Here is a 25754-nt window from a genome sequence, read left to right on the forward strand (position 1 = left end):
GTAGAAGTGCCCAGGTGGAGCAGAGAGACAAATCTGTCCTGTTTAGGACCTAAAGTGCAGGTCAGTTACATCTGTAAACAGACTATTGTAGTTTTGTCTTCGTTTACTTAAGTATTGAACTGCTAACAAATGTTAATCTATAAAAAATATCGTTTTAAAACAGGTTTAGGGAGCTACCCTTATTAAAAATTAACTGTGGTTTTACAAAACATGTTTACTATAGTTATACAATGGTTTTGCTACACTATAGTTTCACCATGGTATAAAATTGTGATTATACTAATGGGAATCAATCCTAAAAAAAAAAAAAAAAAAACATGGTTACAATGTTTACCATAGGCTCAATAATATCATGGTTAATTTTCCTTTGGGCCAAACATGACCCATGATAATGCAAAACATGTTTAGTTTTAAGATTTTTAAATAAAGGTATATTCAAGATGTAGCTAATTTTTGTTTTAATTTTAACATTACGACAATAAATAACACATGGTCCTAATGTAGTGGCCCTCTTTTTTTCTGTTGCCCTTTTCTCTATCAAATGTTTTAGTACTAATCATAAATTATATATAATTTTGAAATCTTAGAAGCTAAAGAACCATCCTGGTGGCTGTCTCCTCCCCCTTAGCAGCAATGTCAAGTGTCATTTTACAAAATCACAACTTTTTACAATCTTGACAAAAACATGTCTTTAAAAAGGTCTCAGTATTTCTGCAATAATCTGCTGATTGTCTTCTTTAAAAAAGACCAACCTTAGATCTGTACTGTATAGGTGGTTGTAAAGGTGGAGATGTGTTTATGACAAAAGTGACAGATACAAGAAAATTAGTTTAAAAAGTAAACACACATGAGAGACAGAGAGATTAAAAGAGATTAAAAGGCAAATTGGAAGTTCAAGAGATAGCATTTAATTATTTTACCCAGTTGATTTCAACTTTTCTTTATGTGATGATGAAAAATATTGTTGTCCAGGGTTTCAAATTTTGGTGTGGGATGGCCTGGATAAGTGTGAGATTTCCCGGCCTGAAATTTTGTCCCAGTCCACCCCTGGTTAACGTCAAGCTAGTTAGGAGCAGTGCAAAACAACGATGTCTGCAAATCATCGTTCATGTTTATGTATCAAACTTTTTCTTGTACGGTTGCTCTTCAGCAGCAGCAGCCTCTAGTCCAGTTTGCTGCTAACAGTGAAGAGCCAGGCCCCGTAACGTTACCAAGCACCAGTCATGAGCCCAACACACTAGAATGGGCAGGTAGGACAGTGCAATACTTGTTCTATTCTTTATTTGTGTTTAAGGACTGGATATCTGTGAACAATTTTGCACAGAATATATATTCAGATATTGCAGAGAAGGACATTGTGATGTTTAAAAGAATAGTGTTGGAGATTTACCCTTTAATGTTCTCATTTATGAAAAATATTTGAACTTATAAAGCAGCTGTTTACTTGAAAAAGACATGATAGTGTCATTAGAAAGTTTAATACATTTTATTTTAATCTTTATTTTATACATATAGCTTAATATATATTTGTATTTATTTGATATTTTTTCATTTCAAGGTTTGGATATTTATGAGCACTAATTCTAACAGAAAATAGATACTGATACTGTTAAACATTACATTGTGTTAACTGTTCAAATAAATCTTCACTGTGAAGCAACAATTAGGCTACTGTATTTGCACTGAATTGGAAATGACGTCATTTTAATATAGTCAGTCGTGAACTAAAGTGGGCCGGTCTAAGGCTTGAAACTCCAGGGCTGAAAAGGAGTCCCACTCCGGCCCTGAAAACAGACATGAAAAACATTTTTCGCCTGATATTTCTAGAGAAGTCACGTTGAAGACTTTTGAATGCTAATGACAAGGCTATAAACCTAGAGCTATTTTGGTCTGAAATTTTTCCACCCCATTACATTCCCTTGTCACATGTTTGAATTCCCTGATATTTTTTTTGTTAATTTAGCTTGGGATGACTTTACTTTGCAATTTATTACTTCAACACTGCATACCAGACATTTCTTATCTGACAGAATTACAGAAATGTCCTTAAACAAATCGCCTTTTTAACATGGAAGCGACACGTACGCTTTCACAGAACGACTCATTAATGTCTTCTCATTATGAATGAATATAATGATCCATTTGAGCCGCTCACTTGATTCAGCACTGCCATCGTGTGGTCATTGATCATAATGGCAACAAGAGAAACGGGAATCATAAAACATATACTCATTCATGCATCATTTGTAGTTTTATATATCTAAGCTTGCTCACATGCTCTCACGCTATTCTGTTTCCCAAGGACTGTTGGATCTGGTTCCACAAGTTACCTCAGGTCACAGAGGGCATTGGTAACAGTACAACTCACACACATACACACTACTTGTTGGCGGTGATTGTATTTGACAGCTCAGAGGCGTAGGAGAGAGCCGGACTGAGGTTGTGACAGCCTCTCTGCTGTCGGATCTTGTGGCAGCATTGATTGCTGGGTAATGGGTGCGGCTCGCAGCCATCGACCGGCTGCTGGGCTTCATCCGCCTACAACTCCCTTTGGGCCGGAGGAGCCAGACAGACAGACTTTCCTTTCCTGCTCGTGTCAGATTGTGCTAAGAGAAACAAGGTGACGAGAAAGGATGTATCTCCGTCCTAAAGCTAATCAACAGAGTGCTGGGTACTTCTAAATCTGTGAGAGTATTGATATTTTTGACAAGTGACAAGACCTTCAAACTTGGAAGGTTAAGGAGATTTGCAGCAAGGAACGTTGTGGGAAAGTTAAGCACATTTTAGGAAAACAAATTCGCTGGAGAGATTGTAAGAGTATGTCATTTAGTAGTTTTGAAAGATCGGCTGGTGTGTGTATACAACAAAATAATATAAATTTACTTAAAATGCTAAAATTGTGTGAGATATTAAGATTTATTTTGAGAGAATGTTATTCCTCACTACCAGTCAAAAGTTTTTGAACAGTAAGATTTTTAATGCTTTTAAAATAAGTTTCTTCTGCTCACCAAGCCTGCATTTATTTGATCCAAAGTACAGTAAAAACAGTACATTTTTAAAAAATTATATTTAAAAGAACTGTTTTCTAATTTAATATATTTTAAAATGTAATTTTTGTCCTGTGATTTCAACGCTGATTTTTCAGCATCATTACTCCAGTCTTCAGAAATCATTGTAATATGCTGATTTGCTGTTCAAGAAACATTTATTATTATTGTTGTTGTTATTATTATTATCAATATTTAAAACAGTGGAGTATATTATGATAAAGACATTTATAATGTTACAAAATATTTCTATTTCAGATAAATGCTGATAAATAAAAACAGTTATTTTAAATAGTAAAAATATTTCAAACTTTTTTTTTGTTATACAATAAATGCAGTCTTGCTGAGTAGAAGAGACATCTTTAAAAAACATTTAAAATCTTACTGTTTAAAAACTTTTGACTGGTGCAGTGTAAATTCTATATAACTTTACATTTCAGATAAATTTATTGTTTTAAAAATGTTTTTAGATATTTTAACTGGACAAAGAGACGCCTGATAAAAAAAAAAAAAAAAAAAATAAAAAATAAAACCCGCCTGATGCACTAATATTATTCTGAGCAATACAGATAAGCCAGTAATTATTTATTATAATAAATGGCCAATAATTTATATTTTATACCTCTATAAATAAAAATAAAACACTTATCAATCACTAATCAATCATTTTCATCCAACATTCTAAAGTCAGTTTAACATACATGTACTAATTTGTAAAATTAAAATTCATATACATTTTTATAATAATATTAATTATTAAAGTATTAGTGTTTTAAAGATCAACTTTAAGTGACCTTAAGATGATGGCAAAATAATCTAAATGTAAAAATATTGTTAATGAGCATGCACAATTACATAATTAATATCAGCCAATAACTAATATGGTACCGATATACTGTGCATACCTAAAAATACCAATAAAGGAAATTAATTTTGCTAATACTTTACCTTTTTTCATGTGTTAACATTAGTTAATGCATTAACTAACATGAGCTAACGAGCAGTGTATTTTTACAGTATTTATTAACTTTTGTTAAAGATAGTTAATGAAGATGCATTAATATTAAGTGGATAAAACCTTAATTGTAAAGTGACTTCCACACTGCAAAAAATCAGGTAACAAAGTCACACACAATGATGCATCAAATCACATGATATAAATTATTTATTTACATTACAGCGAATAAAAACAAAGAAAAAACATCACAAGTATGTTAACCTATTGGAAATATATAATACATAACCAAAGAGAGCCCTGGAGAGCTCATTTCTTCGATGGTGTCATAGACAACAAATACAAGGCAACATGTGGCACACCTCTCCAGTCATCCATCATCCATCCATCCATTCATCCATCCATCCACAAGCACTTCTCTTTCCAGATTGTTGCAACCCCAGGGAAGGGCTTTTTTTGGCCATACGCTCTGACGAAGCCGACTGCCTGATCGCTTTCCCATTGAGTCTGACTCAAGCCTGCAGGCCAGGTGGAAAAACCGCTGCAGGCCCGTCCCGTGAGGCTGTCCCGCTTGCGTCCTATGGGAATCAAGGTTTGCACACGGCCAGTAGTCCCGCCTCAGTTCTTACACACACCCAACAACACCTGTCTGGAGGGGTGTGTGTTCCCACAATTCCCTGGGGCCTTTTCTCCACTGTCTTTAGCACATGTCACTCTAAGTTTAAGGGTTCGTCAGATGAGTCTGGTGGAGGCCCGCAGGGTGTTTTCGGAGTTGAAGTGTGGAACGTTTTGTTTCTGCCGTGCTATCCGATTCCCACGTGGACACCTTCTGGAAACACACAAAGAAGCAAGTTTGTATTCATTATTCCTCGATTTTATAGAGCTGGAGGATTAATTAAAAGAAATTTGCAATATGGGTTCGTTTGATTATCAAATTGCATCATCCAAGATGTTCATGTCTTTCTTTCTTCAGTCGAAAGTAAATTGTTTTTGAGGAAAACATTCCAGGATTTCTTTCTATAAAATGGACTTCAATAGGTTGAAGGTCCAAAGTGCAGTTTCAATGCAGCTTCAGATGATTCTACATGATCCCAGCCAAGAAATAAGGGTCTTATCTAGCGAAACGATCAGTCATTTACTTTAAAACAAAAATTAAAATTTATATACTTTTTAACAGTGTTGGGGAAAGTTACGGATTACAATATTGAATTACTCCCTAAAAAAGCAACTAATTACGTTGATTAGTTACTTTTTATGCAAAGTAATGTGTTACGTTACTTTTGCATTACTTTTTAAATCTGGGCAGGGCTTGTTTGTTTGTTTTTAATATAAAAAGTTCAACGTTTGGCAAATGTAAAAGCCTTTTCACACCAAAAACCTCAGGCTTAGAGAAAAGTAAATTCACGTCTGTACAGTAGACCGCAGAATAAAAAATGTCAACTCTTCAAATAATAAATGTTAGATTATCTTGAGTAGTTTTTGCTTATTAGTATGGATGAATTGGATCATCGAAGATCGGCAGCAAAGACATTGGTTAATAAAATGGGATTAAATACATAAAGGATATTTGTAGTAACATACTTAATTATTGCAGGTTTGTGTTGAATTTCACTGTTTTTATTCATTTTGAGGAATACTGTATCTGTGTTTTATTATGAGTGAGATTATTTTTTTGCATGTTCACATTTATTCTAGAACTAAAGTAACATCTTACTCACAAAAAGTAATGCGTTACTTTACTAGTTACTTGGAAAAAGTAATATTATTACGTAACTTGCGTTACTTGTAATGCCTTACCCACTGCTTTTTAACCACAAATGCTCATCTTGCACCACTTGACCTCATGCATTAATTAGTCATGTTGTAATGGACACATGTGACGTAGGTAGAAGTACTGACCAAGTGTTTAAAAAAATGGAACGTTCAAAGAAAGTTGAACACCTTTTACAAAAAAGAATAAAACAACTATGTTGGACAATTTTGAAGTCGAAGGAGAAAATGAGATGGAGTTTTTCGCCCTACCTGAAGAACTAACCTTGCGTGACTTTTCCAATGTGATTATGTAATGCGTGAAGTCGTGCATTGCAGAGCTACACTTTTAAAAATATAGGTGCTTCACGATGCCATAGAAGAACCTTTTTGTCTAAATGGTTTCATAAAGAATCTTTAACATCTGAAGAACCTTTCTGTTTCACAAAAGGTTCTTTGTGGCAAAAGAAGGTTCTTCAGATTACAAAAAGGTTGTTTAAAGAACCTTTTACTGAATGGTTCTATGGCATCACTGTGAAGAACCTTTTAAAGCACCTTTATTATATTTTAAGAGTGTAGTGCAAGACGAGCATTTGTGGTTAAAAAGTATATACATTTTTTTTTTTTTTTTTTAGAAAATGACAAATCATTTCACTAGGTAAGACTTTTATTCCTCGGCTGGGATCATGTGGAGCCGTTTGAAGCTACACTGAAACTGCAATTTGGACCTTTAACCCATTGGCCATCATTGAAGTCCACTATATGGAGAAAAATCCTGGAATGTTTTACTCAAAACACTTCCTTTTCGAGTGAAGAACGAAAGACATGAACATATTGGATGACATGGGGGTGAGTAAATTATCAGGAATTCTTTTTCTGGAAGTGAACTAATCCTTTAAATATATGTGTTGCAGATTTCAGACACAGTTGTTCTTGTTTTCTTTAGTTCCAACTTCTTGCTTACAAACATTAAGTTGAGGACAACCTTTAACTTTAATATCAACTTTAACTTTAATTGGCTATACAGGTTGAGGAAATGAATCACTTACCAAGTTTTAAAACTTTACATTTACAAAACTTTAGGAGTCAATCTATATACATTTTTCTCTGTATCACTAAAAGCCTGCCACTGACCTACACCTGAAAGATTGATTTATGGTTTGTTAGGACAGGAATATTTGGCCAAGATACAACTATTTGAAAATCTGCAATCTGAGGGTGCAAAAAAATCTAAATATTGAGTAAATCGCCTTTAAAGTTGTCCAAATGAAGTTCCTAGCAATGCATATTACTAATCAAAAATTAGGTTTTGATATATTTACGGTAGGAAATTACAAAATATCTTCATGATCTTTACTTAATATCCTAATAGTTTTTGGAATAAAAGAAAAAAATGTTTTGGCTATTGCTACAAATATACCCGTGCTACTTAAGACTGGTTTTGTGGTCCAGGGTCACATATAGTAATCCATTTTACAATTGTGTTTTGTCAATCTGTCTGAGGTAGACTTTCAAACAGGATTGTTTTATAATATTATTGATCTATGTTCCCTATTACAGCGTTTACACTGGGGTCAGCGGGCATGGCTACATGTGTTCAATTTTTAACAGGTTGTTTTTTATATAATTAATTTCACTACATTAATCCGTTAAACTGACAGCTCTAATCATAATATATAAAATGCACAGAAAGCTGGAGATGTAGAGAGACGAACGGAGATCAGATAGCGATAGACAGCCACTTGCTGTGGTTTAAATTGTCTCATTAACAGCTTCTCTCTCTTCCCTAGCAGCTCAGCAGGGGAAACCTTCCACCACAGGGAATCTTTATTATATTTTCCTCGTCGCTTTATTAAATGTCATGTTTTGCATAGGGCAGAGTGCGCCCCTGGCTCTTAAATCGGCTCGGAGGCAGCAGGGTACGCGGGGGACACTCATTCCTGACCAGTCCAAAGCTGTTCCTGGTTTAATTAGTTCCATCCTCTCGCTCGCAAACATGAAGTTTTACAGAGTGAAGAGAACCTTTCACGCATTGCCGTATGGGTCGGGAAAACTAATCACCTACCAAGTCTTAAAGCATTAGATTCACAGCCTGAAATGAACTTTTTGCCACCCTAGCCAATGGTGGATGATTTGAGAAAATTAACAGCCATAAGTTTTGTGCATTATTTTTATTAACATTTTTTAGCAGTTTTCTTCTTCATGGCAGCCTTCAGTTTCTCTTGCTGAAAGTTCAAAAGTTTGAGGTTGTTACGAGCAGTGAAAAAGCAGTACTGAAAGCAGTAATTATTTTTTATGATTCACTGTTTTACATAAAATCATCCAACATAATCAGATTTTTAGATTATGTAGGATGATTTTACAGTATATTAAAAAATGTAATGGCAGTGAATGGCTGTAGAGATTTTTGAAGTCCAATAAAGTGCATCCATCCATTATAAAAAGTGCTCCACACAGCTCTGGGGGGTTAATAAAGGCCTTCTGAAGCAAATTGATGGGTTTGTGTAAGAAAAATATCTTTATTTAAAACTGTATAAACCGTAATTTTGTAATCTTTTTTTTTTGTGTGTGTGATTTCATAGAAGAACCATTTTTGGTTCCCCAAAGAGCCTTTCAATAAACAGTTCCTAAAAGAACCATTTTGAAGAACATTTAAAAAATCTAACCTTTTTCAACTATAAAGAAACTTTTCTGCATTTGAAAGTTGCCATTGATGTTTAAGGTTCTTCATAAAACCATTAATGCCAATAAAGAACCTTTATTTTTAAGAGTATAGCGGAACAACAGTTAGCGGAAGCTAGAGATTATGGTTTATAAAGTTTTAAATATGGATATTTTTCCTACTGTTACGTTCCACGTGTGTTTTGTGTATGTTTAGTTTCCTCATTTGTGTATATTTTGTTTTTCTCATTGCTTCCCCATTTCTGTGTTATTTTCTTACTCATTTCCAGGTCTCTGTTTATTGGCTGACCGGACTGTCAGTCATCGTTATGACGTCATCACGTTCCGCCAATCCGCTGATTTGCCCGCTGCATTTGAGGCCTCGAGCTCAGTGTGTGTTGGTGAGCCTTGCCAGCGTACCTTGTGCTCCACGCGGTCAGCTTTCAGTCTTGTGTGCTACACCAGTATCTTCAAATGCTTAAAGTATCCTGATTTTCGAAGTAATGCTTTGTGCAGTGTAATTTGATCTATTGATTAGATTTGTTTTGGCTATTGACTTGTATCGAATGTAGAGAGAGGTTGTTCTGTCCGTATGGAGTTTTAGTACCTTATGCTAAGTTTAAAGTTAAGAATGCACCTTCTTGTGATTTCTGAGCATTGAGTTTGTTAACCATAACTGCCTTTGTGACAATTAGAACAATTAGTCAACTGCCATAGTTCTGTTTGTTTTGTTCTTGTGAGTTTAGTTTGTACGTTGTTAGTTAGTTTTGTGTGTGTCATGCCACTTTTGTATTTCTGCTTTTTAGTTTAATTGAGTTTAGTTAGAGCGTCGCATATGCTGAAGATTTCGGTTTTCTTTTCTTATTTTTCTTTTAAGCAGTTTAGAGGTTAGACCTAAGGCTGTTTTGTTCTGTTTATTTCTTTGATTTGGGTGACACTCATCTTTTCTTTTGCTATTTATGTTAATGTTTTTCTGCTTGCACTTAATTAATTGTACAATTATAATACAACTTAATTAGTAAATACTTTAAACGTACTCTGTTTCTGTCATCTTTTGATCTGCCTCACAACGCAACAACAACTGTCTCACTTAAATGTTACGCTATCATCCCCTTTAAACATCAAACACGTAACACCTACACAAATGTGATTCTGTTCAGAAGGCCTTTATTGACCACCCAGAGCTGTCTGGAGCACTTTTTAAGATGGATGGATACACTTTATTGGACTTCAAAATCTCAACAACCATTCACTGCCATTAAAAAGGAAGGGAAGGCCCAGGACATATTTTAATATAACTCAGATTGTATTTGTCTGAAAGAAGAAAGTCATATACATCTAGGATGGCTTGAGGGTGAGTAAATCATGGGGTAATTAAAATTTTTGGGTAACCTTCCCTTAAGTTTGGTTTTATTTGGTTATTTGACGCTATAATGATGGGGTGTGGCTTAATGATTGTGAGCTTGTGATTGGCTCTGCGGAAGTTTAGGCAGGACTTAGACTCAAGCAGGATACCGCACAAGATGACAGTGGCCAATTCTGGGACATTTTGACTTTTCTTCGGTGAGAGGAAATAGACACACATCATCTTTCTTTATTGCACCATATAGCCCTATTCGGACAGTAATTGTTTCTGATGGGGACATGAGCTATTTTCAGCATTTACAGGGGTTAGTCAGTGATTTTATTGCCATCTGAATCCTGAATGTCTGTGTTTATCTCTTACCACCAGCGTAAAAATCCCTGGCTGAATTACCTACTGTTTTTTTTGGACAAACACCAAGGTTGTGTGGTAATATAATTGTCATCTAAATCCACATCTCTGAGTTTACAAGAAGAAATCGACTGTTTAAATACCAAACACGGTAACTGTTGCACTTCGCTGTAATTTGCATGCATATTTAATACTAAAATGCTGGAAAGTATTTACAAGAACAATATTTCATAACTGCTCCACCACAGCGAGAGGTATATAGGCTCATTGGAAATATGTGCTTCTATTTAAATTTCTGCAAAACTGAAAAAAATGTACCTCTATGTACGAATCACTGCAGTTTCTAGTTGAAATGAACACTAGAGGCAGTAAAACTTGTATGATTTACAGATAGAGAGTTTTGATTAAAGGTGCAATAGGAGATCTTTCACGAGTTCCCTCTTACGGATAATAAACTGAGCGAAAGGTTGTGCGTATTTGGCGTGCTGTCCGGGAGAGGGCCTCGAGCTCGGTAGTCATTCCCGAGCCCGGGGCTCTCCCCCGCCCAGGGGGAGGGGTCCGAGCTCAGCACTGGTCCGAACCCTATAAGCGCTCCCCCTTAAGGGCTGAAGGTGAGGAGACGGGGTGGAGGAGGGGCGTTAACAAGACAAGAGATGATGAAGGTAGGAATGTTGTGATATTTATAGGGTTTTTTCCTGGGTTGATTGGATAGGGAGAGTGATCGCTAAGGGTGAATTGGCCGTGTTAATTATCTGTGCGAGCTCCTCCCGAAACTTGTTAATAAAACATCACTTAGAATTGCTAACTTTAGCCTGATAGCACTGAAAGTGAACGTCCCACTCTCCCTGCAAATTGCCGTCCAAAGCCTGGATGCATCTACACACACAGACCAGACGATTAGAGACAGCAATACTACAATACATTGTAACACAGAGTTGAAATGTTCAATTTACCATTAACCATGAAAACACTGGTGCAGTTAGTAAAAGTAAACCAGAAAGGAAGATCAGGTTGTTGATGTTTGCCTTCCATTTTTGCTCTGTCTGCACAGCGTACATGAACGTGCTGATGACTTATGTTGTCTGCGCAAACAGGGTGCGCAGAGGTATGCAAATACATATGTTGACTAGCAGATAGGACAGCCTATCGTAATGTTCGGACCGAACATTTTGATTGGACGAACATTTCTTGGTCCTACACCTTCCACAGAACATATAAATACATTTAGACCACTTATACTACAGGGCCGTTGAATGCTTGAATCTGATTGGCTGACGAACGTTCTAGAGGTGTGCATTATATTCAGGGAAACGCACGGCGAACGTAGTTCCAGGCAGCTTTAAGCCCCGTTCACACTAGACGCGACTTCTGTCGCTGCATGTCGCCAGAGGCTGGCGATGAGGTCACTAGTGGGCGTTCTCATTACTGGTTGCTTAGTAACGTCATTTAACAGATGTTTTTATCCAAAGCAACTTTAGAAACAAAGACAAGCAGGTTACAATTCATTTTAATGCAGTTGACATTATTTTTGTATGTGGGCATGGACATGTCATATAAAACAGGACAATCACTGCTGGAGCTGAAAGGAGAATGATCACGAGCACTATCGTCTTCTTTCCTATTGGCTGTCGCTCCCGAAAGTCGCTCTTCATTTGCATAAAGTTTAGAGATTCTGAACTTTGTCGCGTCGCTGGACACGCCCACATCCGGTCGCCAACGGTCGCTGACGGCCACTGTCGCTCTCGTCGCCGGAAATCGCCGGCTCTCCATTGAAATGAATGGGACCGCGTTGCTTAGTCGCTGCATGTCGCGTGTAGTGTGAATGGGGCTTTAGACCGCAGTGCATGTCTGTATCACTTCGCCATACGATTTCAGTTATTTCAAAGGTCCTTACAGCCCAAAACAGCAAAATAACTAAAACCCACAATGACACTGGCCAAACTAATAAATACAGTAAACATCAGGATAAAAACGACAGATTATTTCCATGTTTTTTTTTCACAATATATTACGTTTTATTATGTACGGAAAGCACAAACTCTATTTCTCTCGCCCTCTTTCACTCACCTCACAGACGCACACACATAACGTTACAGTTTGCACTCGCGTTAGCATTCGCGCTAATGTTGTTAGCGCTGCTCTGACGATTAACAACTTAAAAACGACATGACAGCTCTCACGCGAGGTAACAATGGCGTGGTCTTGAAGAAAATGAACTTAAAGTTTAACTGTTAGTAGAGACGATGCTGCCAGTCACCCTTGAGAGACACACAGACTTGAGAGAGGTAAAGTCATACACTGACGCTGCGTCCAAAATCGCATACTTCCCTACTATATAGAACGCGAAAAACAGTATGTGAGGCGAGTAGTATGTCCGAATTCATAGTATTCGAAATATAGTAGGCGAGAAGTACCCGGATGACCTACTGCTTCCGCCCGAATTCTGCAGTACGCATCCAATGGACACTTCAGGCTCCAGGAGAGGAGTCGTTATTCAAAAAAATGGCGGAAAGTGGAGACGTGGCGGATGTAATACGCCCGAATTCCATTCATACTACCCACATTCATACTATATAGAACGTACTGTTTTAACGGTCATGAAGTACGTTTGAATTTAAATGTAGTACCTACTGAAGCAGTATGCGATTTCAGACGCAGCATTAGTTTCTCTCCCTCACTCTTTCCGTCTGTCTGCTTGTCTTTCGGTCTGTCTAAACTTCATTATTAACGGCATTATTTTGCTATTAACAGCTCAAGCGTCGTTACTAGTTCTAAAATGACGTTTTGGAACTAGCAACGGAGCTGTTAAATGAGCTGCGTAAGAAATTAATCCTACTCACAATAGCGTTTTAAGGATAAAAACGGGACGAATGTCTTGAAACATATCATTTGATCGATGTCTTGAGGTGTGGTAACTGTAGTATAAGCGGAATAACACCTCGGGTGTGCATTATTTTCTAAGAATTCTACGGCCCGTCGTCAATTGTTCCTTACTTAACTTAACGATTGCTATCGGGATGTGAAGAGACTTTTAACCAGCATAAAAAAAAAACGTTTCTGAAGACCATCACCTATTGCAACTTTAAGAACACGGAGTACATAAATATCCACAATCGAAGCCAAATGTACAAATTCTACTGTTGGACTGCAATGACAATCTTTATTATTTAAACCCTGTGTGTGAAGTTTGTGAATGATGCCACAGGTACGATTTCATTTAAGTAATATTGTAGTAGTGGTAAGCTAGATCGACTGTCATGTGAAATGTGTAAAGTAAAATCAATGAAACGTGTACATCGCGGCATTTCTTTTATAGTAGCTTTATTACATTGCATCAAATCTATTTTTGAGCGCGGTCTGCAGCATTGAGCATTATAACCAATCACACCTCAGAAGCATCAGTAATCAGATTTCCACAGGGGCATTTCTTTACTTTTCTTTTTCGTACTTGATATATGATTACTTTTACTCTTACTTGAGTAATTATTTATAAAAGTACTTGTACTTTTAATTGAGTTCAGTTTTTGGCTACTCTACCCACTGAGTTTTATCACTGAGGTGCCATGTAAATTTATTTTTACAGACAACCACTTGGGAAACAATTACTGTCTGAACAGAGCTTTAGACTGTAATTTTGGAGACCAAATTATGCCACTTTTTGTTTTGTTCCTTTTTTTTTTTTTATTAAGGGTTTGTTCTTCATAATGATATCAGGACAGTTCACCCTCCCATTTCTAATGTCAACTTAGCCTACTTGTACACACTCTGAAACTATAATAGCCAAAGTTATCCCCAAAAGCTAGACGTTAAATCCCTGCAAACCATTTTTGCTGCATTGTTGTGTCTGTTTGGCAAATCTTTCACTGTCTTTAATCAATAAACCCCCTCCTTTAGAATCCTACAGGGCTACTTTTGGAGAGTTATATTAAATGGATTGTAGTCGATGCCCATTTGTGCTGATTATACAAAAGTGAGGTGGCAATTTCCCCCATGGGAGGAAACACTGAGGGCAACAGAGCCATTATGACAACATGGTCCATTCCACCGCCCCGCGCGTCCCTGGGAGCCTCGTTACGGGACAAAGCAACAATCAAAACAACCATAACACATTAGAGGCCTCAGAAAGCCTGCTCACAGGTAGAACAGTACATAGGCACAGTGGAGGAAAAAGACTGTGCATTGTAAACTTTTAAAAGGTCAACGAATGTGAATGATCGCTCGTCAGAGAGTGCTTGATGTTCTTTCCAGTCTTTGTATTTTCACTGTACTTTTGCTACCTCCCTGTAGCTCTTACACTCTGCATGCAACACAGCGTCAGAGAATCATTATAATCACCTAATCACTACGCCGACTCTGCACCCTTGCAGGAGTGTGTTTGATTAAACATGTGCTTCAGTCTGAGCATCTTTGATTAGCTAGACTGAATGACAGAGCGAAAGACGCCGACAGACAGAGGAGAGAGAGAGAGTGTGTGAGACAGTGAAAGACAGGACTTGAGAAAATTAAAGGGGAGAAAGCAAGAGGAGACCGATAAGAGAAAGACGTCCTAAGTCACTGCTGCAGTTAGAAAGTGTGTTGCTATAGAAACCGGTTGCGGGCTGTAAGGTGAAGGAGGGCACTGCGGTGAACACTGTGCACTTCTCAAACACCTTTTACTTCATGCCTGTGCACGTTTGTGTCAGGTTTCATAAACATTATTCATAATTGTTGATTTGGACATTGCAGGCAGAGTTATTCTGATTTACTTTTATAAACTTGTGTGTCTGTATTTATTTATGTAGGCTTCATATCTAGATCAAGCTGAGAACTGTTACTGAATTAATTGGCTGCTTCATGCATCAGACAATCAAGGAAATCACACTGTCCTTCTCGGCAGCAGGAAAAACAAAACTGTTGAATTTTGAATAAATTATACAGAGGAACTGTGCAATGCGACAATACTCCAACACTCCCATGCCATTATAATCAGCAAAGCTGTGAGCGTAGCTCCGTGTGTGTGTGTGTGTGTGTGTGTGTGTTGTTTCTGTACAGATGCAGTTCATACATAACATAGAGTCGCCCCAAAAAGTAATTAGACAATCAAGATAACTTAAAAATATTTATGCAAGTAATAATGTTTTTACTTCAAGGGATAGTTCACCCAAAAATGAATATTCTCTCATTGATTGCTCACCCTCATGTGGTTCCAAACACGTAAAACCTTTCTTCATCTTCTGAACACAAATTAAGATATTTTTAATTAAATCTGAGAGCTTTCTGACCTTGCATAGACAGCAATGCAACTACCACATTCAAGGCCCAGAAAGGGTATAAGGACATTGTAATGAATGAAAGAAGTTTTGGGTGAACTAACCTTTTAAGGGTCAAGATACTTTTTGTAGTCACTGTGTATAATATATATATATATATATATATATATATATATATATATATAATAAAGGGATAGTTTGTCCAAAATACTTGAAAATATGACCACTACCATTCAAAAGATTTAATGTAATTTATTCCTGTGACGTTAAAGCTGCATTTTCATCAGTCATTACTTTTTGGTGTCACATGATCCTTTAGAAATCATACTAATATGCTGATTTGGTGCTCAAGAAACATACAGTTGCAATCGAAATTATTCAACCCCTCAGGGACTGTAGTACTTTACAAATACATGCTTTTCTAAAGAGACAGGACTTTATAAAAATTTCATCTATAACAGATTACTGCCATATTAAAAGTGATATTTTTGAGTTCTAGGATTTTTTAATAACACAGCTGTCATAATTTTTCAACCCCTATTCAACATTTTTTTAATCACTTATTTGTATGGTGGGAAACAAAATTGTCTTAAAACACAGTTAATACTTTGGAAACTTTAGCAAACAGAATTAGCTTGAGCTGTTACACATACATTACCGTTAACGCACGCATGTGCTGAAGTTGAGTAGCAAATATGACAAAGTCAAGAGATCTCACAAAAGCTATAGAGAAGAAAATTTTTTTATTACTTTAGAAAGTCTAAGGCTATATGAAGATTTCCAAGACATTACAAGTTCTGACACTGATGGCCACCTTATTCCTTAGTTGTACCAGAAATCCTTTGAGGGTGTTGAACAAAAAAGCACAATATCATAAAATGTTTTATCAGAGCAAAGAGAAAAACCTGCAATGTACAGCCAAAGACTTGCAAGATGACCCGACGAAAGAAGGAAACACATTTTAATGTAGAGTGTAAGATGAACACAAGACTAGAATGGCCTTCATGTTGAGACTTTAACATGCTAAAATTCATTTGGATAGACCTGTGGAGTTCTGGAAGAATGTTTTTTGGAGTGATGTGACCAAACTAACTTTTTGGACGTATGGATCAACGGTATGTCTAGTGCATAAAAGGAAAATCTTATAAGCAGGAGAGCACCATCTCCATAGTTAAACATGGAGGTGGAGTCCTGTTATTGGGGTGTTTTACTGTAGCAAGAAGTGGAAATCATCAAGACCATATGAAGCACATAATGGATTCTTTTAAGTATCAGGTCATTTAGGCAAGAATTGTGATGCCTTTGGTCAAAAGACTGAAGCTGATGATCACTGAACTTTTCTTGCAGGATAGCCATCCCATATACATCCAAATCTACTTATGCTTGGTTCAGGGATCAGTCATAGAATGTCCTTGAGTGGCCTGTTCAGTCTCCAGATTTAATTCTCATTGAAAATATTCGGTTGAATTTGAAGAAAGATGGCAAAAAGAGAAAATCAAATATTATCAGTGATCTGAAAGCATTTTCAGGCGAGGAATGGGCCTAGACTGAAGCAGAGAGGTGGCGGAAGCTTCTAAGCACTTCAAAGCAGCGTTTATTGGTGGTTTTAAAGAATAAAAGATTATGGACCAAATTTTACTTTTGGAGGTTGAATAATTTTGAACATGAATGTTTAGAGCCAATTTGATTTTTTATCATGATTCATCAATGTTACAGTCTCAGAATCACTCCAATGTGTATTAAACTTTCTTTAATAGTTTACTGATGTATTTGTTGAATTGTTTCATAAAATGTTGTTCTCCGCAGCCAAATGTCTTGCAGGGCCAGGGGGTTGAATAATTTTGACTGCAACTGTATATTATTGATGTTAAAAACAGCTGCTTTCATATTTTTATGGAAAACCATTTTAGGATTCTTTGGTAAATAGAAATCTTTGGTAATGTTATAAAGGTCTTTACTATCAATTAATCAATTTAAAGCATCTTTGCAGGTTAAAAAGTATACATTTCTTACAAACAAACAAATAAATGAAAAACAAGTGGGCTTGAACTTTGGAATGCTAGTGTATGGTGTTATTTTGTTTTCTATGAAAAATAAAGAGCAGAGTTGAGTAGTAGAATGCCCAGGCTGTGTTTCTATACAATGACACATTATACCTATGGTTATCCATGTCAAAAAGATAAGTTCAATACAAGTTGTAAAATAATGTGACAAAGAATTACATTTTTATAAGAGAATAAAGATATAAACAGTACATCAAGAATTAATTTAATTATTATTTTTTTAAATAATTTTAATTTAATAATATGAATTATAAAAAAATAATAATAATAATAATTTTAAATAATTTTAAAGGGAACCCTGGGTATTACGACATGTATGGCTTAATATAATGTAAAGATGTCTCTTACTGAAATATGTACAGTAGTAGAAAACTACCCATGAAAAAATCCACATTGTTTTATACATATTTTGGACTTTGGGGGCGCCATTATGACGTGGCGTGCTTGGTGAACTACCCGCTGCTATTTTTACCACAACACAATTCAGAATACACAGCTCTGAAAAAAAAAATACTCATATGACGACCACAGCTACTAAAAGAGCTTACAGGTACCAAATCGAGCTTACAGGTACCAAATCGATTTTCCCCACAAGGAGTCTAAACAGCTCAGATATCGAGTAAAATCTAAGCTGAGAAACTCATCATCTGCATGTTTACATCCTGCCAGGATGGCATCTTGCGTTTCTTGTCTCTGCCATTTGTAAGCTCTTTCAATAGCTGTGGTCAACTAAAAGCCTCAAAGGCATCAGGGCTAAAGTGGAGAGAACAAAGACGAAAATCTTTAGGTAGTTTTATTCATTATTCACAAGCAACTTCCCATTCTTTTCTACTCTTCTTATCGCTAGAAAAGCAGTGAAGACTTACATCGCTTCTCTTGTTGCCCTTCGACTAAAAATTACAACCAAAAGCCACTCAATGTGGTTATCGTATCAATATTTTATTTTTAGAGTTGTTGCGGTAAAAATAGCAACAGGTAGAGTGCAACCATTTCACGTCATTGAAATAATGTCGCCACCCCATAGTCCAAAAAAACAATGTGGATTTTTTAAACAACTTAAGTCTTTCATTTGTTTTCTGCTACATATTTCAGTAAGAGACATCATTTACGTTATACACTGTGAAAAAAAGCTTTTCTTACTTAGATGTTTTGTCTTGTTTTCAGCCAAAATATCTATAAACTTTTTAGACAAGTAAAAAATATTTTCTTGTTTTCAGAAAATACAAGTCAAAATTAAGTGTTTTTGCTTGAAACAGGCTAAATAATCTGCCAATGGGGAAAGAAAAATAATCTTGTTTTCTGTTTGAAATTAGATTTTTTTGCTTACCACATTGATAGATTATTTAGCTTGTTGACCAGTTTTTTTCTGAAAACAAGAAAATAATTTTAACTAGAAAATCCTTCTTGATTTAAGAATTTTTAGATATTTTGGCTGGAAACAAGACAAAATGTAAGTAAGAAAACATTTTTTTGCAGTGTATTAAGCCATACAAGTCTTAACACCCATGGTTCCCTAATAAAAGATTATTAAATAGATAATAAATTGATAAATGTAATGCAGTATGTAATTAATTAATATAATATCATAGAGCTGGGCGGTATGACCAAAAATTTATATCACTGTATTTTTTCAAAATTATACGGCATCACGGTATATGGCGGTATTTTTTATTTATTTTTTTCATGCATGACTAGGTGTTAACCACATTTCCTAATAAATTAGAGAATAATTACTGCAGTATATTGGCTTACATTGACCAGACTAGTATTAACCCAGGTTTGATTGGTCTCACAATATGCTGCTGTTCAGAAAGAAGTGACAGTGGTACTCTGTAATGAGGTGAAGAAATTAGAATTCATTTCTTGCAGTCAAAATACACAACACTTTATTGTGCATTCTTCATATTCCAGGACATGTTTGTGGCGGAGGTGGTGAAGCAAATTGCTTGTGTTGCCTCCTGCAGCTACAACTTTAGCCTGACCACATTTACATAGGATGCAGTGATGCACCGAAATGAAAATTCTTGGCCGAAACTGAAAACCGAAAGAATTATGCCAATTATTAGTACCATTGCATTTATGGCTATGACTGTGTACTAAATCTTACTAGAATCAAGGCATTGCAATTACATAAATTAATATTAAAGTTTCAAAGAATAAATCAATTATATCAGTTTAAACAATTATTATCAATCAAGTATTATATTACTTAACATATACATATATTTTACTGCCTTTGTTTAAATTGTTTAAATTTTTATAACACATTATCTTGTGGATCCATGAGTTCACATTTACAACTCTATGCGTTTCTCTTCCAGCAGGAGGCGTTATCAGAATGGTACACAAAGCAGCAAATGACTTTGAAACGTGCAGCGCTCATATTTATTCAATGGATAGCTTTTTGAAGTTTCATCGCAATTATTGCCTTCCAGTTCCCACATTTAAGACCACCTGAAATCATAATTATGACTTTCATAACCTCCTAATACTGCAGTCATCAATGAAAATTAAGAGCTTTATTTAAGACTTTCAAAAACAAACCTTACACAAAATACGTTTCTTTTTATTTTTTTCCCACCATGTTCGGGGCACAAGAAAAATATTAAGGGACTAAATTAATGTCAGCATATTAAGTATAATCGTCTCTCATTGTCTCTGAAAGAATGCACGTCAGATGCTGAAAGTCAGTTTTTACTTTCACTTTAACATATTGGGCAGTTTTCACATTGCATGTGTGATATCCATTGGCTCACCTCCATGGTTTAAAACATAAATATTTATATAAAAAAAAATACAGTATATATAGAAAAGACATATCTATAAAATATTGCAACGTAACTGAAAGCTACATCTCCATCTGTCTGCGCGCAATGCTCCGATCTCTGCTCTCATCACTGCAGACACACCCCCTCTTGAAATTTCGGTATTATAAGTTTTGCAAATCGCTAACCCTGGGTCTTTCTCAGAAATAATGAAATACGTCCACACCGCAGATGTGTTGCTTCAGACAAGCACGTGCAAGCTGCAGTTTCTGTTTGCATCAACGTACGTTTTCCCGACGCTTTGTATGCACACTAACCGGTATTGGGGTATATGAAAAATGAATATCATTTAAAAAACAAACAAACACCGGTATTTGGTATGAAAAGGTATACCGCCCAGCCCTATAATATCATTATCTGAAGGCAATATGTTATTATTTTTGTCTTGTTTCTCAAAAAAAAAAAAAAAAAAAAATGAAAATTACAAAAACAAGAAAACAAATTTAATGTGTCTTTTTTTTGGGCTTACATATTTGCTGCCATGATTCCTGTAAATTTGAAATCTCTGTGCTGTTATGCATTAATACTCTTGTGAAATAACAAATAAAAATAAGATTTTACAGCTTCAGTTTCATACCGAAAAGACAATGCACATGTGGATAGACTCTGGCTGAAACACTGTCTGTTCATTTAGCTCTGACATTCCTGACTTATTCCCCATAACTTTTAGATCTTATTTTTCCAGCTGCATGGTAATCGTCATCAGAAGTGCGTGACTGTGCATGCATGAAGTTAGAGAAACCTTAGCCACATATCTGAGGGATTTATGTGTTTAAGCTTACCGTGTGATGCAAAGCACTACGAGGCAGATAATGGCCACTTGCAGAGCTCCAATGATGGATGCGATCAGAACGTAACGCAGTTTTCCCGAACCAGGCACCACGTACATCACGTTATAGTCCTTCCTGTCACACTGCGGCCCAATGAAGCCCGAATGACAACTGAAAAACACACAACAATGTTAAAAGATCATAATGGGAGATCATAATCAATAACTATTTCAGCAGGGCAGGGAAAGAGCATGTGCATAATCAAATGGCAGTAGGATGTTGATGCCACTGTTTGTGGATAATTATTAGGCATTCAGTGTTTATAGGTGCAAAAAAGCAGTGCGTGTGTGTGTGTGTGTGTGTGGGAGTGAGTGTGCAGCGGGGAGCTGGTGCACACTGGGAAAAACATAGTCTTGTTTAATTAAAGCCTCGACCTCTCAGAGGAGGCGGTTAAAGGGACACCTGCCAGCCGGCATACACACACACACACATACACACGCACAGCTGGTAGGAATGAGTCATCTTTCAGGGGGAGGCACACACACACACACACACACACACACACACACACACACACACAATTTCTGTTCTCTTTTTGTCTTTCCTTCACACTTTTTCCTTGCGCATCTTTCATCACTTCTCATCTTCTCTCATTTCTCGTGCTCTGCCCTGCTTTTGTCTTCTCAGCGCTTCTCCAAAATCAATCTCACACTGTCCTTTAAAGAGTCTGTGGGCGCGTGGGTGAGGAGAAGGAAGAGTTTGATATGTTGTCTGTGTCGTGTGGTGCGCTTACCTGCAGGTGGGGGGCGAGAGGTTGCTAGGATACTCGCACTCTCCATGGACACAGTAGTTCTTGTATCGCTCCGGACATGGGATGTAAAGACCCCAAGGTACCTCGCTCACCTGGTCTTTCTCCTCTAAACACACCCGAACAAGAAAGGAAGAGAGAGACTGTAATTCCATGTTGTCAGGTTAGTTGTTGTGGTTGTGTGAAGGGTTGGTTTGTGATGAAATCATGAAAGATAATGTAAAAAGTGTCATTAAAGGAGTAGTTCACTTTCAGAACAAAAATTTACAGACAATGTACTCACCCCCTTGTCATCCAAGATGTTTATGTCTTTCTTCAGTCGTAAGGAAATTATGTTTTTTGAGTAAAACATTTTAGATTTCTCTCCATATAATGGACTTCTATGGTGCCCCCGAGTTTAAACTTCCAAAATGCAGCTTCAAAGGGCTCTAAACGATCACAGAGGAAAAAAGGGACTTATCTAGCAAAATGATGGGTTATTTTCTAAAAAAAAAAAAAAAAAAAGTACAATTTATATACTTTTTAACCTCAAATGCTCATCTTGTCAGCTTGAGCTCAGCTTGGCAAGACAAGCATTTGAGATTAAAAAGTATATAAGTTGTAAATGTTTTTTTAGAAAATAACCGATCGTTTTGCTAGATAAGACCCTTCTTCCCTTTGAAGCTGCATTTAAACTGCATTTTGGAAGTTTAAATTCAGGGGCACCATAGAAGTCCATTATATGGAGAGAAATCCTGAAATGTTTTCCTCCAAAAGCACAATTTCTTTACGACTGAAGAAAGAAAGACATGAACATCTTGGATGACAAGGGGGTGAGTACATAAAAAAAAAAAAAAAAAAATCTTGTTCTGAAAGTGAACTACTCCTTTAAACTTTAAAAAATAAATCTATAGAACCACTGCAAACATCATGAGTGGTTTGCATGGTGGCAAATTAACACCCAGCACCAGCCAAATGCAGGTACTTGTTTGCAGTCTATCAGCCAATTTGGCAAGTGACTTGCTCGAATTGTATTCTAACAGCAACTCGCTCTTGTCAAAGCAACACATTTAATTATGTTTTTGAGGAAAAGCTCTTTGCTTAAAGGGGTCGTAAAATGGAGACTCAAAATGTTCTTGATATTTACACATTTACGCACTAAAAACATACTGCACATTTCAACACTAATATTCAAATATGGGATTGATTTCCCCTAAGCATGCACCGTAACGCATCATGATTATATGTGATCATAAGTAGCATGGATATATTTGTGGCAATAGCAAACAATACACTGTATGGGTCAAAATTGCCATACCATAAAAATATCAAAACGTAATTTTTGAATAGTAATATGCATTGCTAAGAACTTCATTTGGACAACTTCAAAGGCGATTTTCTCAGTATTTAGATTTTTTTTGCACCCTCAGATTACTGATTTTCAAATAGTTGTATCTCGGCCAAATATTGTCCTGTCCTAACAAACCATACACTGATGGAAAGCTTATTTATTCTTATGTATAATTCTCAATTTCAAAAAATTGACCCTTATGACTGGATTTGTGATCCAGGGTCACATATGTAATCAAGGAGGAGTGTCATCAATAAAAAAAGACCTTGTTTTGGTACAAAAAGCTTTGCAAACTAACTTTGAGAAATGTAATATAAAAATCTGAAAGTGCATTTTATGACTATCACGACCTGTAATTGGTGTAATGCCTCATGTACAGATGTTCTTTGTCACAAATGGTTTACTGTTGTGTATGCCTCAGAGAATCAAGCCAGTGATAAATGATCAGTTCTTAGTAGCGTGAAAACCATCTGTTATCTGTATTGTGATTATTTTATATACAGAAAGTGATCAAAGTTCATTCTTCTTTTAATTGCTGGAGCAGTATATCAGTGATTTGCATTTTTGCTAAAACTCCCATTATAATCAATGATACAGTTTACACTGCTCAACAAGTCTCTTATTATTTTCTTCCAATGGAGTGTTCAATCAGAGTGCTAAATTCAGGGTAGAAAATTATAATTTGTGTCTAAATTATGATTTTGTAATGAACAAAAAACATACTGAGATGATAAGTGTACCTTAGGAAACATTATAAAGTAATTTATAAAAGTAAAATATGCATTTCATGACTGCTTTAAAACATGCATTAGGCATCCAAAAGGTTGACTTTATTTTCACATTTACACAATTACACAATAAAAAAAGATTTTGAGCTGTTGTTTTTTTAATAAAAATAAAATGCTATATACAGTGCCCCTCATTAATATTGGCACCATTGGTAAATATAAGCAAAGGTGGCTGTAACAATAAAGCTGCATCGTTTATCCTTTTGATCTTTCATTAAAAAATTCACAAAATTCTAACCTTTCATTGAAGTAAAGTAAAAGTAAAATAAATGTTTTTTTTTCCAATGCATGTTGGCCACAATTATTGGCACCCCTAGAAATTTTTATGAGTAAAATGTCTCTGAAGTATATTGCCACATGTTATTCGCGAGGATTTCAAGAAAAATCCTCCTCGCTCATCCAAAAACAAATTCCAGCCTATTCAGCTGTCAGACACGACTGAAACTTCAAACAGGATTGGCTTCTTTGGTCAGAAGAAACTAAAAAAAAAGAGCTGGGGTTGGTTTTGGTGCAAACAAGGATAAAAAGTACCCCATGTCCACGGTTAAAAATACTGCTGGATCTTTAATGTTGTGGGCCTATTTTTCTGCCGGAGGTCCTGGACATCTTGTTCAGATACATGGGATCATGGATTCTATCAAATACCAACAGATAAAAAATCTAAACCTGACTGCCTCTGTTAGAAATCTTAAAATGGGCTTTGGTTGGATTTTCCATCAACACAAAAATGTGTCACTGAGTACAAAATGAAGCTCCTGTCATGGCCGTCCCAGTTTCCTGAACTGAACCCTATAGAAAATGAGTGGGGTGAACTTAAGGAATCTAAAGGATCTGCAGAGATATGAAAGCTTTAGCGTAAAGTTCTACCAGGATGACTCTAATTCATGATTATCTCGACAACCAATAGCAGCTCGACGCCTCGAATAAAAGACCAAAACTTACTCTTCTATCCTGCTGCCCCTAGGTGTCGTACCCGAAGTTCCGTCTGGTCGATTCCTCTAGCAGCTCAAGATGTTTCAAAAACAGCTCGTTGATCTTGCAATCTCTGACGAAGACTCCGTTCCTCTTTCGCCCGCCTCCCTGCACCGGAGTATGCGCATTCTAAAGAATCTCCCTGGGTTCAGTGGCCTCCCGAGAATATCGCGGCCACCTTACTGGATTCCGGCATCCTCGTCAGCAACGACTTGACCCACGATGACCTCATCCTCCTTGCTTCCTACACGCTGGGTAGCCTTCCGGCTTCATCATCCGCTTTTCTCCAGCTCACCGAAACCGTGAAATGTTTCGAAACTAGTCTGAGCTTCTTCCAGTCAGCCTTCGCTTCGCGCGCACCCGAACCATATATTCCCGCGACGTCTTCCGCCTCCGTCTCAGTCTCCCCTTCAGTCATCGATTCTATTTCCTCTGCTGCACTCTCCACTTTTCCTGCCACGTCGACTTTCGCAACATCTCCAGTTCAGACTCCGCTACAAAACGCCGCTACGTCATTTCCTCCTGCAGCGTTCAATCTCTCAACGGCTCTGAAGGCCCAGGTTTTCGGTAGACCATTCGTTCCACTCGCTGCTGCTTCAGTGTCTCCCAAAATAAGATATGACATCATCTCAGGTAAAGACATTAACCTGCCGCACTGCTGTTACCACGACCCGTGATTGACAGGCAGACGATCGACTGTGGCGACGTGGCAGTCCTACTTAACTTCAGATCCCAGGCTACAACGAAACCTGCCTTTTACCGAATTCGTCATTGCTTTTAGTTTTCCCCAATCGCAGAGAGGAATTAGAACTTTATCTAGCTA

General features: G+C 36.7%; 1 protein-coding gene across 1 annotated transcript in view; it reads right to left on the bottom strand.

The window, feature by feature from the left end:
* Positions 1-4221: 4221 nt before the first annotated feature.
* Positions 4222-25754, bottom strand: part of tmeff2b (transmembrane protein with EGF-like and two follistatin-like domains 2b) — a 113877-nt gene continuing 92344 nt past the window's right edge. Inside the window, exons 7-9 of the mRNA XM_073851960.1 lie at positions 21827-21950; positions 21046-21204; positions 4222-4831 (exon numbers count right to left, since the gene is read on the bottom strand). Of these exons, the coding sequence (XP_073708061.1) occupies positions 4735-4831; positions 21046-21204; positions 21827-21950 (380 nt within the window). The 3' untranslated portion in view covers positions 4222-4734. The remainder of the gene's footprint in view (positions 4832-21045; positions 21205-21826; positions 21951-25754) is intronic.

Source organism: Garra rufa, chromosome 12 (genome assembly GCF_049309525.1).
Source record: "Garra rufa chromosome 12, GarRuf1.0, whole genome shotgun sequence".
Lineage (NCBI taxonomy): Eukaryota > Metazoa > Chordata > Actinopteri > Cypriniformes > Cyprinidae > Garra > Garra rufa.